The sequence below is a fragment of the Gracilinanus agilis genome, chromosome 1, assembly GCF_016433145.1.
Source record: "Gracilinanus agilis isolate LMUSP501 chromosome 1, AgileGrace, whole genome shotgun sequence".
NCBI classification, from domain to species: domain Eukaryota; kingdom Metazoa; phylum Chordata; class Mammalia; order Didelphimorphia; family Didelphidae; genus Gracilinanus; species Gracilinanus agilis.
The window spans coordinates 419845164-419859841 of record NC_058130.1 but is presented as its reverse complement, the minus strand read 5'-3'; the positions used below and the strand labels follow the sequence as shown (position 1 = coordinate 419859841).

Below are 14678 nucleotides of genomic sequence, written 5' to 3'. Positions count from 1 at the left end.
ATAATTGAATGTGAGTGGGTTTATTGGACACCAGCCTATCTTACGGGGAGCAAGGAAGAGAGGAAAGGAGGCAAAAAGAGAAGCAGGCCAAGATGGAGACAAACTTTACTATTTTTTTTTACATTGGCCAGGTCCTATATCTTCAGAACTTGGATTCAAGGCTAGATGCCAAGAACTGGCTTGTCTCTCTTTGGGTGACTTGAAGAAAATTAGTTGAGGGGGAGAAAAGACATGCAATAAGAAGGAGGTAAGACTGGTGAGTTAGGGGACTTTCTATCCCACCTTGGGGCAGCAGTGGCTCCTTAGTCATGAAATCTCTAGGGACTAGGTCATGGCTCCATGATCCCTAAATGGCTGGTTTCAAGGCAGCCATAGCATTACTGTAATGAACAATTATTGATAGAACAGAGGGAATTGGAAGGTGTCAAATATGACATATGAGTTCCTCATTGATCTTCGAAAATAGGGGGAGGGAGGCTTCCCTTTTTCTCATTCCCTTGACCATTGAATAGGTAGAATTGTTCCTTACTATGTTAGAACTAGAAGGATTAAAGGATTAGAGTAGGAAAGGCCCTTAAAGGTTGCTTATTCCAGGCCCCTTCAGGAAGCTGAAGCTCAGAGAGATGATATGACTTGACCAAGGTCGCAGAACAATTAAAAAGTGGAAAAGGGAGTTGAATTTAGTTTTTCTGAATCCAAATCCACAATTCTGCTACAAGAACTTATCTATCCTTCTTTTTCCTCTTTCTCCTTCTTCCTTATATCTCCTTTCCTTTGCTCCCTCTGAACCTTCACCTTCTACTTCTTCCTTCTTTAATCCCACCTTTCCTTCTTCCCATTCATTTCTTGCCCTGGTTTTCTTCTTTCACCCTCTCTTCTTCTTTCAATTTCCTTCTCTATTCTTTCCTCTCTTAATTTTTCCCTCCTGATTCACTTCTTCACCCTCATTTCCTTCTTCACCCTCTTTTCCAAATAACACAATTTCTTCTTCTGCCTCAATTGACTCATTTTGTTTATTCTCCTTTAATCATAATTTCCTCTCCTTTCACTTAAGATATTTAACTATATATTATATTATTTTAAAACTAACTTGCTTTTTTTTTTAGTAACAGCCAACAACACTGCTGACTCAGAACAATCTGACTATTTAATATTGAATATGCAATTAATAGATAGATGTTGAGGTTTGGTTTTTCCTCCCCCTCCTCTTTCTTTTTTTTTTTTCCCTCTCTCTTTTTTTGCATATGTGCTTTCTCTCTCAGCAAAGAACAAAAGAGCTGATTAATCTGGTTTGGGGCAAGTGTCAGAGGCAGTAGATATATGGGAGAAAGGAGATGAGGTTAGCAAGTTAGAGACTTTTGCATTCAAGGGGAGGGAGGGAAAATACATTTAGTTTGGAAAAGGGTAAAGCCAAGTTTAATAAAGGAGATTATGGATGATTCTTTCCAAATGTATAAGTCATAGATGGGACCTTTTTTTTATTAAGTCATATACCAACAACTTGGTCTGTTATTCTAGGATCTACATTCTGGCCCTTTAATCTTCTACTCAGCCAACCTTCCCACCACCTTATTTCACATTGTTCCCTCATATGCTTCCTCCAGTCCAGTCAGGCCAACTTGCTTGCTATCTCCAGTATTTAACATGTGCTTTTTTGCCTTTTTGTCTTTGATTATGTATTTCCTGTTCTGGAATTTCCTTCACATTTATTCTGACTACATTTTCAAGTTCTAGTATTGGTTCCAAGGCAGAAAAGCAGCAAGGACTAGGCAATGGGGCTTAAGTAACTTGCCCAGGGTCACAGAGCTAGGAAGTGTCTGAGGCCAGATTTGAACCTAGGACCTCCCATTTCTAGGCCTGGCTCTCAATCCATTAAGCCACCCAGCTGCCCCCCTAGGAAGCATCTTTTGATAATGACAGTAACTTCAAAAGCAACAAATATTGACATAGTACTTTAAGGCTTTCAGAGTGCTTTCTATATTTTATCTGATTTGATGACCCATACATTTATGGGTCATATATATTATTTCTGATGACACAAATGATAGTGAACCTTTCTTCCTCTGACTTCCTACAGTGCTTAGATTTTATAAGACATATCACTAGGTGGCTCAGGAGATAGAGGGCTGGACCTCCAGCCAGGAAGACTCAAGTTGAAATCTAGCCTCAGGTACTTATTAGCTGTGTGACTTTAGAGAGATCACTTATGCTTTAGTCCTCAGGGCTCATTAGGCAGAAGATTAGGATATCCTCAACATACTAGCCCCTGGACTCAGGCCCTGGATTCCCTCGCGCTGAATCCTGGCTTTGATGGATCTGAGATGGGTTTGAGGTGGCCCAGGATCATGGTTCTTATCACTGACACACCTGTATAGAGACCTCAACTCCCCTCAGTGACCAGTGTTTCTTCTTCTAGGGTTTTATCCAAGTTTCCTGTATCTGCTATTTCTATTCAAACTATTTCTGTTCCTAGTCTAGACCTGCTTCTAGGGGAACAAGCTCCCTAAACTCACCTTCTTGAGAAAGGAGAACAATTTAAGACTGAGTCTCAAATTCATCCTTCCAAATCCTGAGTAGGAACTGCGGGGGCTCTGAGCTCTTGTGAGGCCTGGAGAACAAGCCATAGCCTTTCCCCTTCCTCATATAATGGGCCCTGACCCTATACACTCCTGCCTTTATAAATCCAGAATGCAGAATTCTCAGCTATTTCAGTTTTGCCTTAGTTCTACCTTTTTAGGTCTTTTCCCAGGTTTTTTTTTTAAATCTCTCCTAAAAGCTCTTTACCAAACCTACCTCCAAATTTTAGGTAAACATGCTCAGGGTATGCCTGAGGGGAGGAAGGTAATATCTTTTGCTCCGATCCCTAAGTCCAGGTCAATACTAGTCACTTCCATCACAGCAGCTCACTGGTAACCCCCCAAATCATTGACCATCAGAGCTGGAAGAAACCTTAGACTAGGTGCTCTGGTCCCAAACCCTCATTTTACAGAAAAGGAAGCTGAGGCCCAGAGAAGTGACATAATTCTTCTTAGGTCCTATTAGTGGCATAGCGAGGACTTGAACTCAGGGCTCTTGGTTCTTAATCCAAAGTTTTTTTCTGAAGGCTTTTGATTACCCAAGCTTGGATCCTAGAGTCATCATCACAGTAGGCTTTTCATCAGAATTCAGGCTACCTTTAGATATCCCTGGGAGGGATGAAGAGGTAGGTAGGCAGGGAACTGAGTCCCAGGACTGGAGAAAAAGGGTAGAGATATTGGGGTGACCAAGTCACAAACAGTCCCACAGAAATCATAGGTGCTAGGGTAGTATGGCCGTTCATTTGATCCTCTCCCACTTCCTGTCTCAAATTGTGGTCCTCCACAACCCCATTCTGCCCTTCCCCACTGCAAACTTTTCTCCTTCTTGGCCCCCAAACCTCTCTCCCCTCTTTCTCCAAAGCAACCACCCATTCTGAAACCTTCACCGTCATCCCTCATCTCCCACCCACCACCAACCACCACCACCCCCATCATGCTCCCTCCCCAAACCTCCAGGACCAGAGTAAATCAGACCGAGCTTTCCCAGGGTAGGGGTCATATGACCTTCCTATACCCTACTCCCACCATGGAAGACATAATGGCAGGGATGAGCCTAGACTATGAGGGACGAGTCTTGAGTGTGGGTGGAATCCCACAAATTCCCACCCCTCTCCAGGGCCCTAGTGCTCAAGGCTTTTCAGTCTGAAGCTCCTGGGGGATGGGACTGAGCAGAAGTGATACTTGAGGGCCAGGACGTGGACCAGTGTGGGTGGTGCAGATGGGCCAAGGTTTTGCCCATGAGGGGACCTAAATAAGTGAGCCTTTGGGTACGGGACCAACGCAGATGGCTACTACCTCCTCGGCTCTCGCTGTCCGCAGGCTTCACCTGGATGGGTCTGTTCATCTGCAATAAAAGCACAGAAGGACAGACATGGTTAGCACTGGGCATTAGGTCAGGCAATCAACAAAGCATTTATTAAGTGTCTATTATATGCCAGGAATTGTCCTGAAGGTTGAGGATACAAAGAAAGATAAAAGACATTTCTTGCCTTGGAGGAGCCCATAAAAGAGGAGACAACATGCCAACAGCTATGTTCGAACAAGCTATATTATAGGATAAATTGGAAATAATCCACAGAGGGAAGGCACCATCAATCAATAAACATTTATTAAGTGCCTACTATATGTTGGGCATTGTGCTAAATGCTAGGAATACAAAAAGAAGGAAAAAGCACTTCCTGTCCTCAAGGACTTACAATCTGATGGATTATAATTAAAGACTAATTAATTAATTTTAATCAATGTAATTGAGATTCCTGTGGAAGATAAGATTTTAGTTGAGTCTTGAAGAAAGTCTAGTCAAGTACATTGCAGAAGCCAGGGAGACGGGGCAGCTAGGTAGCTAAGTGCCTAGAGAACCAGGCTTGGAGACAAGCTGTTGGGTTCAAATCTGGCTTCATATACTTCCTGGCTATATGATCCTGGGCAAGTCACTTAACCCCCATTGCCTAGCCCTTATCATGCTTCTGCCTTTTGATTCTAAGACAGAAGGTAAAGGATTAAAAAAAGAAGAAGAAACGGAGACTCAGAAAATTTGGGCAGAGACAGGTAATACTCTAAGCTAAGATCTTGGATTTCACAGTGATAATGGCAGTGATGGTGACATTTTTTTCCCCAGAGCTACATATACATTGGAGAAACACACACTCACAAATGCCAACATACATATGATGCATATATATTTAATGTATATATGCATAAGCACATGCGTATATAGTAGTTTTCCATTTTTTTTTGTTCACAACACAATATTTTTCTTTGCCAGGAGGAATCATGGCATGCTGGGGGAGAGTTGGAAAAAGTCTTTATACATGTAAGATATCATACAATTTGTAGCACAACTAGAGAACTTCAGGCACACTCGTGCTTTTGGAGACCCTTTGAGAACCAATGATACGCTTCTACAGACACACAGAGATCCATCCATGTGTTGCCCACACATATCTACACAGACACAAACACACTAATATTTCAAATATGTCCTTGATCGTGAGGTTGGTGGCCATAGTCTCTTTATTTTAGGGACTACTTTCCCTAGGGCTTCAATGGTAGATTGCTTTATACCCTTTTCCTGCCCTATTCTCCCTCCCATATTATGTCATTATCAAGAGTGTAAATAACTCTTCTTCCTCCTAAAGATAAAAGACCACGGAGCAATTTCCAGACATCAGTGTCCTCTCTTCTTCCCTTTCCAGTTGATGGACTTGGCTTCTCAAATGGAGGGATTGCATATACCCAAATAGCATATCTAGGCAGGTATGCTCAGTGATTAGAGATTTAACGATTCTCGGGTCACAGAATTAAAAGCAGCATGAGTCACTTCATTTTAAAGAGGCAAACACGATTCTCCCAGTCACAGCCTGACTTCCTAATTTCAGCCACAGACTAACCACAACCCCTATTTACCGACTCCTCTTCTAACCTTGGTGACAAATTGACCCTGAGTTTAGTCATAGATTGACTATGTAATTCAGCCACAGATTGACTCCTAACCCTGACTATAGACTGACCCCAGCTGTGACTGCAAACTGATTCCAAATGTGCTTACGAACTGCTTTTTGTCCTCCCCTTTTATTTCACCAAGATGCGCCTGTCATTTGGAAGAGTGGGGATGGCTCTGTGCAGCCCATACCCCCTGCTGGAGGCATATTTCAGAGAGTGTCCTCCCTCCCGAGAGTGGTCAAGAGAAGCATGTCTGTGTAAGGCAGTCTGTTCACTCTGGTGTGCAAGGTGACAAGGATCTTGGGAGGAATCCTCTGGGCTGGGTCCCCACGAGTGTCTGCTCTTCCCTAATGACCAAGGGAAATATCTTGCTCTGTTTTAGGGAGTGAGCACTGGATTTCCAAGCACTGTTTCTGAGATAATCAATTCCAATTCTTTCTAGCTGCAACAAGAGATAGCATTTGTCTTTATTTTTCTGGCTCATTTCTATAGTCATAGCCATTTTACAGAATTACCAAATAATAGAATTATGTATGTGTATATATATTTATATAGATATAGATATAAGAGCTGAAATAATCTATATCTATAGATCTCATCCCTTACATTTATACGGTGCCTTTTACTTTTTGAAGTATTCTTACAGACAATATCTTTTTTGGTAATTAATAGCCCCATAAGGTAGCAGGAATGATATTTGCTCTATTTTGCAAATGGACAAAATGAGATGTAAAAGGTTCAATGACTTGCCCAAATCACATGGCAAGTTCAGTGGCAAAGTCAGGACCAGAATCCAGTCTCCTGATTCAAAGTCCATTGTTCTTTCTTTCCTATTTCCTAACCCATTCTCAGCCCCTTACCAGAGAGTGTAAGAGAGACAAGAGATGAAGAAAAGGGAAGCAGCCTAATCTAACAGTCATTAGAATAGTTCAAACATGAAGCACCAGGTGGAAGTGAGTTCCCTCTCACTGAAAGTCTTAGGATCAAAGGAAGGGATAGGAGGGACCTTCAAAGACATCATCTAGTCCACCCCTACCCCCCCCCCCCACTCCACTTAATTTTATAGATGAGGAAACTGAGCTTCATAGAGGAGGTCACTCACCCAAGATCAAACATGCACAAGTAGTCTCCTTGCTGGAGAAACTGGTTGACGTACAGATTGGGACAAATATCCTCTAAGATCTGAACCCTGGTGACTACAATTCTAGTCCCAAAGATGCTCCTGAAAAGGACTATTATCCTGACTAATCTTTTCTCTAGGGCTGTTTCTTCATTTGTAAAATGAAGTAAAAAATGCAAAAGTCCCTTATATACCAAATTATTCAGAGCAGCAGTTTTTATGATTGCCAGATATGGAAATCAAGTGGGTGCCCCTGGATTTGGGATCAGAGGAACAAACTGTCATGTAAGAATGTAATAGAATATTAATGTATTCTGAAAAATGATGACCATGAGGAATTCTGAGAAATGGGAAGATTTAAAGTAACTGAAGCATAGTGAACTAAAACCAGAATAAGAGCAATAGCCAAAGTGAGTATTGTCATGTAAATGACACTGAGGAGAGCTCTGATTAATTTTAATGACCAGTCTCAGGCCCAAAGAACAGATGATGACCCTCCCCATCTTGGCAGAGAAACGGGAGACGAGGGGGTCACAATGTCACATACACCATCAGATAAGGTTTTGGCGTTGGTTAGTTTTGCATAACTACTTTTCTTTGTTACAAATATATCTGGATCATTCAGATCTGGCAGATGTCCCAAGGCAGCATGAGTCACCACTCTCTGCTCTGCTGTCCAGAGGCAGTTCCATATGGAGTTAAGGGGGGCTGAGACTACCCAAGATAAGTGCTGCAGTATCCTTGTTGAATGTCTTCTCTTGCTATGGCTAAGTAAACATCTTTTGGTTAAATTAAAAAAAAAACACCTCAAATATATCAGGGAAATTATTAATGAAACAAAAGGAATCATTAATCTTCAGGAATAAGATAAGATGGTCTGATTAGACAATCTTTAAGGTTGATTTCAGGACTCAACTGTCACTGGAGCAGATGGGCTCTGTCCTTGGAAAGCTTGTAGGTGGATTGGCTACACAAGACCCATGGATCAGAAACCGTCATAGGGTGAACAGTCCAAGAGAATAGTGTGGGATCTTGTGCTATAAACAGACAGTGAGAACTGGCCAGTGTCTGTTCCAGGGAATGTGAATACACTGACATGATTAAGGCACTACAGAGACCTATGACTCACCTTGGCAGAGTGAAGGGCAATTACACCTATAAGCAAGGGCAGCTAGATGACTCAGGGGATAGAGAGCCAGGCTTGGAAATAGTAGATACTGGGTTCAAATCTGGCCTCGGATACCTCCTAGCTGTGTGTTGATTGCCTAGCCCTTACTGCTCTTCTGCCATGGAGCTAATACTTTATATTGATTCTAAGACAGAAGGTAAGGGTTTAAAACCAAACAAAACATTATTCTGAAAATTTTGTCCAACTACCAAAGGGACACATAGGCTAGAAGTTCCCTAAATAAGGAATAAGAAACTTGAGAAGAGGCTCAAGAGGTAGAAATATGGAGGACTGGGAATGCCATGCAAGGATTAAAATAGTAAAAGGAAATGTCTGTCCAAAAGCATGAAAAGGAGAATTCTGTCTGAGAGATGAACTTTGAGGCAATGTGGAGGAATAAAGTGTCTTATAAATGGAGGGAGAAGGGAAAAGAGTGGTGGGTTGGGCATACACTGGCTAGTGATTGTGTGTGAGAAGGTGGGAGGGTCCAGTCAGTGTCCCTAGCAGTGAGGTGAGGTGTAATAGAAATAATGCTGAAGTTGAGAGCCATGGGACCTGAAGTTGACTCAACTCTGCCATATATTATTCGTTTGATTCTGGTTAGGTCATTTAACCTTGACAGCTAGGTGGCAAAATGGATAGAGCTCTGGGCTGGGAGTCAGGAAGACATCTTCCTGAGTTCAAATCCAACCTTAGATCTTACTAGCTATGTAATCCTAGGCAAGTCACTTAACCCTGTTTGCTTCTGTTTCCTCATCTTAAAAAATGAGCTGGAAAAGAAAAGGCAAGCCACTCTAGTTTTTCTGCCAAGAAAACCCTAAATGAGGTCATGAAAAATTGGCCACGTATAGTTTATTTGGGGATTTTGGTTATATATGACTTTGCTCTTACAACAATGACCAGTATGGAAATGTGTTTTGCATGACAATATAAATAAAATTGAAAAGAGTTGGACATAACTAAACAATAGCAACAAGACAGGGCATTTAACTAATCCAGGCCAATTTCCTCATCTGGAAACTGAGGAAATTGGATTAGATTATCTTCATGATTCTTTCCATTCTAGATATATAATTCTATGAGGGCTCAAGAGCATGGTAAAGATTTGAAATAAAAGCATAGGCTGAACCCAGGGAATAAGAAGTTTGAAGGGGTTAGAGTAGAAGATCTGGGGAGGAGGAACCACCATTTTAGGGCTGCAAACATTTTGATTCTTGATGAGGTGATTCCAGGCAGATGCTATGAGAGCAGAAGTTCAGTAACCTGGGAGTGGCAGGAATATTAGGAATCTAGCTTAAAATGAGCAAGGTTAGACTGAATGATCACTTTGTATTGTTTAAGCTAGCAGAGATGCTAAAAGATGGAAAAAAACTATTGGAGGGAATGAAGGAAGACAGGTGTACTAATTCACTTTTGGTAGAGCTGTGAATTGGTTTGACAACTGGAAAACAATTGGGAATTATTCAAGAAAAGTTACAAAATTGTTCATATCTGTTGACCCAGATATTTGTTTATACTCTGACTTAGAAATCTCACTACTAGAACTATATCCCAAGTCAGTTATTGACAGCAAGAAAAGATCCATATATACTAAAGTGTCCATAGCAGCATAATTTTTGATAACAAGAAGCTGGAAACAAAAAATATGCCCATTGATTGGGGGAATGATTGAACAAATTATGGTGTATAGATATAATGGAATACGAATATGCCATAAAGAATGATGAATATGAAGAATTCAGGGGGGAAATTGCCAGATTCGTATGAAATAATGCAGAGTGACGAAGGCAGAGCCAAAAGGACATACACAATGACTTCCCCCATGTAAATAAGGTTAATATGGGGAGATGGCAGACAAACTGGTTAATGGCAATGGTCAATGTGAATACCATAATGCAAAAGTTAAAAGCTCCTTTCTGTTAACCACAGATAAAATGACTTTGTTAAGGAGGTTTGTTTGGCAAATATCTGCTATCTCAGAACAAAATGTAGTAGTAATTAAAAAAAAATTAACAGGAAAACAAACAAAAAAGCTTGAAAAGAACTAGCAAGGGTAGAGAACCTAGAATCATCCAGTTGGATCTTGGGCAGATATTTTCATATACCTTGTAAATATAGGTATTGTGACTTTATTGTCCCCATAATAAACGCATTCCCAAACTTAACTATAATGGTGTGTGTGTGTGTGTGTGTGTGTGTATTGGTAAGTAGGGGTGGAGGTTGGGAAGGCTGGTTTGAGAGGAGAGAAAAACACTTGGAGCTCAAAACATTCAGTGTATCAAGGCATTTTGTGGGTATGCAAAAGCAGGACTTAGCTCATGATAAGGTCAGATCATTTGGCCAAAGGATATTGAGCTTAACACTGGCTGGGGCAATGGACATGACCCAGGGCAAGTTCGTGCCTTTGGATAAGTTAAAAATGTAATTGATCTTCCTATTTAGCAGGGCCTAGAGCTAGTCAATTCATTAATCAATCACCCAGCCTTCAATAAGTGCCTACTATGTGCCAGGAGCTGGACTAAGCAGTGGGATATAAATATTTTTTTTAAATGTAACTGCTGTCAAGAAGTTACAGTCCATTGGGGGAGATAAGTGCTCATTTATAAGTATACAGAGGACACACACACACACACACACACACACACACACACACACACACACACTAAATGAATACAAAACAATACAAGGTAGCCTAAAAGGGGTGGCACTAGCAATTGGAGGGACCAAGAAAGGAGGCATGCAGAGGAAAGCACCAGAGCTTTGTCTTGAAGGAAAAGATGGATTCTATGAGTTCTCTCACTTTCTGCCCTGTGACATGTCACCCCTATGGCTTCTTCTGATGAGCTGGTTTTCCCATAGAAATGCTATTTTAAGGAAAGAGCAAAGGGCTTTGTAAACTGTCAAAGGTTATATAAATTTGAGCTGTTACTTCATCACACTCTTTCTTTGTCCTCCTGTAATATTTTCTGCTTGAACCACACACTCTAGCCCTTGCTCATGTGTTGCCTTATATTGTTATCTAATTATTTAATGTATATATGTGAACAGTGTATATTTATGGGTGTGTATTCCTTTTTCCCCCAAAGTGATTGGGAATTCCCTGAAGACAGGAAATATATATTCTCATTCTGAAACAGAATCAGGAGGAAAAAAAATAGAGACACATTGAAAAAAGAATTGCCTCCTTGCCTGTGCCTCTTTCCCTCTGTGTCTCCATCTTGTGGTCTCTGTGTCTCTGTGCTGTCAGAGAGTGAGGAAGGAGTGAAACAAGGAGTCACACGACAGAAGTGATTAGTAAGGAAATGGCTGGTTTAACATTCCTGGTGATGCACCTATTGGACGATCTCCTGGCAGAGCTAAGAGAAAAATGCTGTGGGTGGGAATCCAAGCAACCAAAAAGGGATTGTCTGGATGTGAAAGTCACCAAATACAGGAGAGACACAGAAAGAATGCAGAAAGGGAAAAGATTAAGTTCCTTTGCTCCATGTATGGTGTCCCTTTGAGTCTCTGCTGCTCCCACCCTTTGAGGGGAAGATTTGGGAGGTACCTCAAGACAGGCTAGCCCTCAGTCTGAAAAAGGGAGTAATGAGAGAATTTGAGGAGGGGGCCTGCTACATCAGTCCATTCTTGGTTTCCTCTTTCTTAGTTCCCTCATTAGGCCTTGACTTATAGGTCCTTCATTGTCCTAACTCTGTCTGCCCTTCTGATCTGTCTAGTCTGATTGCCATCATCACTTCTTCACCCCAGCTTACCCCCCTTTCCTGGAATACGGACAAAAAATATTCCTTCCTCTCTATTAAGCCACATTTCCTCTGTGTTTCTCTAAAAAGTAAAAACAAAAACCATCAGTCTCTTGGATCAACTCCAAGCCACCCAGATTTCCCCACTCCTACTTCCAGACCCTCTGGGAAATGTCAGCAGCCTTTGATCCCTCAAACTCATAAAATTTGAATGAAACTGAAATAGACCTTAGAAGTCATCTCATCCAACTCCTCCATTTATAGGTGAGACAACTGAGACCGAGAGAGATGAAGGGGTTAATAGGGTCATAAAGTCTACAAGGAAATAGTGGAACAAGAATTCAGGTCCATGAGGCCAAAGCCATTGATCTCTTCCTTCCACTCTTTCCTCCCTCCCTCCCTCCCTCCCTCCCTCCCTTCCTTCCTTCCTTCCTTCCTTCCTTCCTTCCTTCCTTCCTTCCTTCCTTCCTTCCTTCCTTCATTCTTTTCCTTCTTTCCACTCTTCTTTCCCCTATTGATTCATCTATCTATCTATCTATCTATCTATCTATCTATCTATCTATCTATCTATCTATCTCAACACCCCCTATCTTGTCCAGGCTGGAAGTATAGCAGCTTCTATGAAAAGTTTGACCTGTTACATTTTTGAACTTGAGATGATTCACCTCTTCTTAGGCAGCCTAATGGACACACCCCTCCCCACACCCTTTTATCACTCTTATTCCCAGTTCATTTTGGCTGTGCCTTTAACCCTTCTATTGCTCAGAGAAAGAGGCCAGGCCAGCCACACCTTCATTCTGTTCCAGGCTCCACTCCTATCTCTCCAGACTTTCTCTGCTACTCTCCCAGTCCTTCTTTCAGCTTCCTTTTATGTCTTACCTATTCACAATTAGAATATAAACTCCTTGAGGAGAGGGATTGTCTTTCTTTCATTTCTTGTATTTGTAATTCCAGCACAAACCCCATATAAGTACTCAAAAAATGTTTCTTTCTTTGACTTGTCTTGACTGGTGAATGACTTTGGGCAAAACACTTAACCTCTCCAGACATGTTTCCTTTTCTTTCCTTTTTCAACTGTAAATCTATGATCCTCTGACCCTAGGGAAGGAGAGAGCTGGAGGCAGGACCAGGGAGGTAGGAAGACCAAGGGAAGCCCAGATTTTAAATCTCAGGCTTCCTTCAGCACAGAGAGGGAGGGCAAGGTATCAGAACTAACTGGAGTCTTTGGACCAAAGCATCATGGATTTGGAGCTGAAAAAGACTTTTAAAATCATCTAATCCGATGAAAATTAGGTTAGATAAAGTAAGAGATTCACCCAAAAGAACACAGGTATAAAATGGTAAAGCTGGATTTGAACCCAGGTCCTCTGATTCTCAATTCAATGCTGTTTGCAGTATATCATGCTGCCCAAGTTTGAATCTTGGAATGCTACAACCTAAGTAGTTTTGGGCTAAATTTGTCTGGATCTCAAGTTTCCTTATCATGACCTTCTCATATAGGTAGATCGATTAGGGATTCTTAACCTGCAACCTGTGAACTTTTGGACAATTGTATTTCAATATAATTGCTTTTCTTTGTAATCTTATATATTTTAAAACATTATTGTGGAATGGGTTCTAGTGGCTCATTCACCAGACTGCCTCTAGGATCAAAAATAAAATCCTCTAGTGTTCAAAGTCCTTCATGACTTGCTTGTACACCACCATCCTCCTCCTTCTTTCTTTTAACTTCTGCTCCCCTCTCCTCCTATTTCTTCCCACTTCACCCTGCCATGTACTCTGCAATTCAGTGACTAGGATCTCTTTGTGGCTCCTCAAACCAGAAAATGCATCTCTTGACCCCAGGTATTTTCATTCCTGGAATTCCATTCCTGGAATTCTTTCCCTCCTTATCCCACTTCCTGTCTTCTAGCTTTCTTCAAGTCCCAGCTAAAATCCTACCTTCTTCAGGAAATCTTTCTTAATCTCCCTTAACTCTAGTGGCTTCCCTTTGTTGGCTATTTCCAATTTATCCTATCTGGAGTAGTCATTCAGCGAATGTTTATTGGCTAACTGGCTGATTTCTATCCAGAATATCCCCCATAGATTGCTGGACCTGAAGAATCTGGCATCAGATACTTACAGGCTAGCTATATAACTTTGGGCAAGTCATTTAACATTTGATTGCCTCCGTTTCCTCTTTTATAAAATGAAAATAATAAGAGCACCTTCTTTTCAGGATTGTGGTGAGGATAAAACGATATCATATTTGTAAAACACTGTGCAAACCACCTTCGAGCACTATATAAAAGCCAGTCATAGGGGGCAGCTGGGTAGCTCAGTGGAGTGAGAGTCAGGCCTAGAGACGGGAGGTCCTAGGTTCAAACCTGGCCTCAGCCACTTCCCAGCTGTGTGACCCTGGGCAGGTCACTTGACCCCCATTGCCCACCCTTGCCAATCTTCCACCTATGAGACAATACACCGAAGTACAAGGGTTTAAAAAAAAAAAAAAGCCAGTCATCATCATCATCAACACCATTATTATTCTCTTTCAAGATCCAGTTCAAATTCCTCCTTCTCTAGCTTGAATGCCTAGAAATGGAACTTGTTGGGATGTCCCAAGAGGTGGTCCTAGGATGTGGAATTGCCAAAAAAAAAAAAAAAAAAAAAAAAAAGACAGAAGAAAATAATTGTTCCACCCAAGGGAGTACTGGTAAATCCTTAAAAACCTGGCTCCCTGAAAACAAAGGTACATGATTAGGTCTAATATTCATTATTAACTTTTCTTTATCACTTTCTTAAGTATAGATAACCGACAAAACAATAAACCATTGGCTCCAGAGCTGATAGTCCAGGAAGCAGGAAGTATAATTATTACACCCATCTCATAGATAAAGAGACTGAAACCCAACAAGGTTAAATGGCTTGTTTGTATCCCTACAACTAGGAAGTGATGGAACCAGGATTTGAAATGGGATCTTCTGTCTCTAAATTTAACTTGTCCTTCCTTCCTTCCTCCTTCCCTCTCTCTTTCTCTCCCTCTTCTCTCTCTCTTTTTTTCCTTTTTCTTTCTTTCTTTCTTTCTTTCTTTCTTTCTTTCTTTCTTTCTTTCTTTCTTTCTTTCTTTCTTTTTTTCTTTCTTTCTTTCTTTC

General features: G+C 41.2%; 1 protein-coding gene across 1 annotated transcript in view; it reads right to left on the bottom strand.

Moving 5' to 3' along the window:
• CELF4 (CUGBP Elav-like family member 4) overlaps positions 1 to 14678 on the bottom strand; it is a 557691-nt gene that overhangs the window by 118021 nt on the left and 424992 nt on the right. The window contains exon 7 of the mRNA XM_044681738.1: positions 3858 to 3921. Within this exon, the coding sequence (XP_044537673.1) occupies positions 3858 to 3921 (64 nt within the window). The remainder of the gene's footprint in view (positions 1 to 3857; positions 3922 to 14678) is intronic.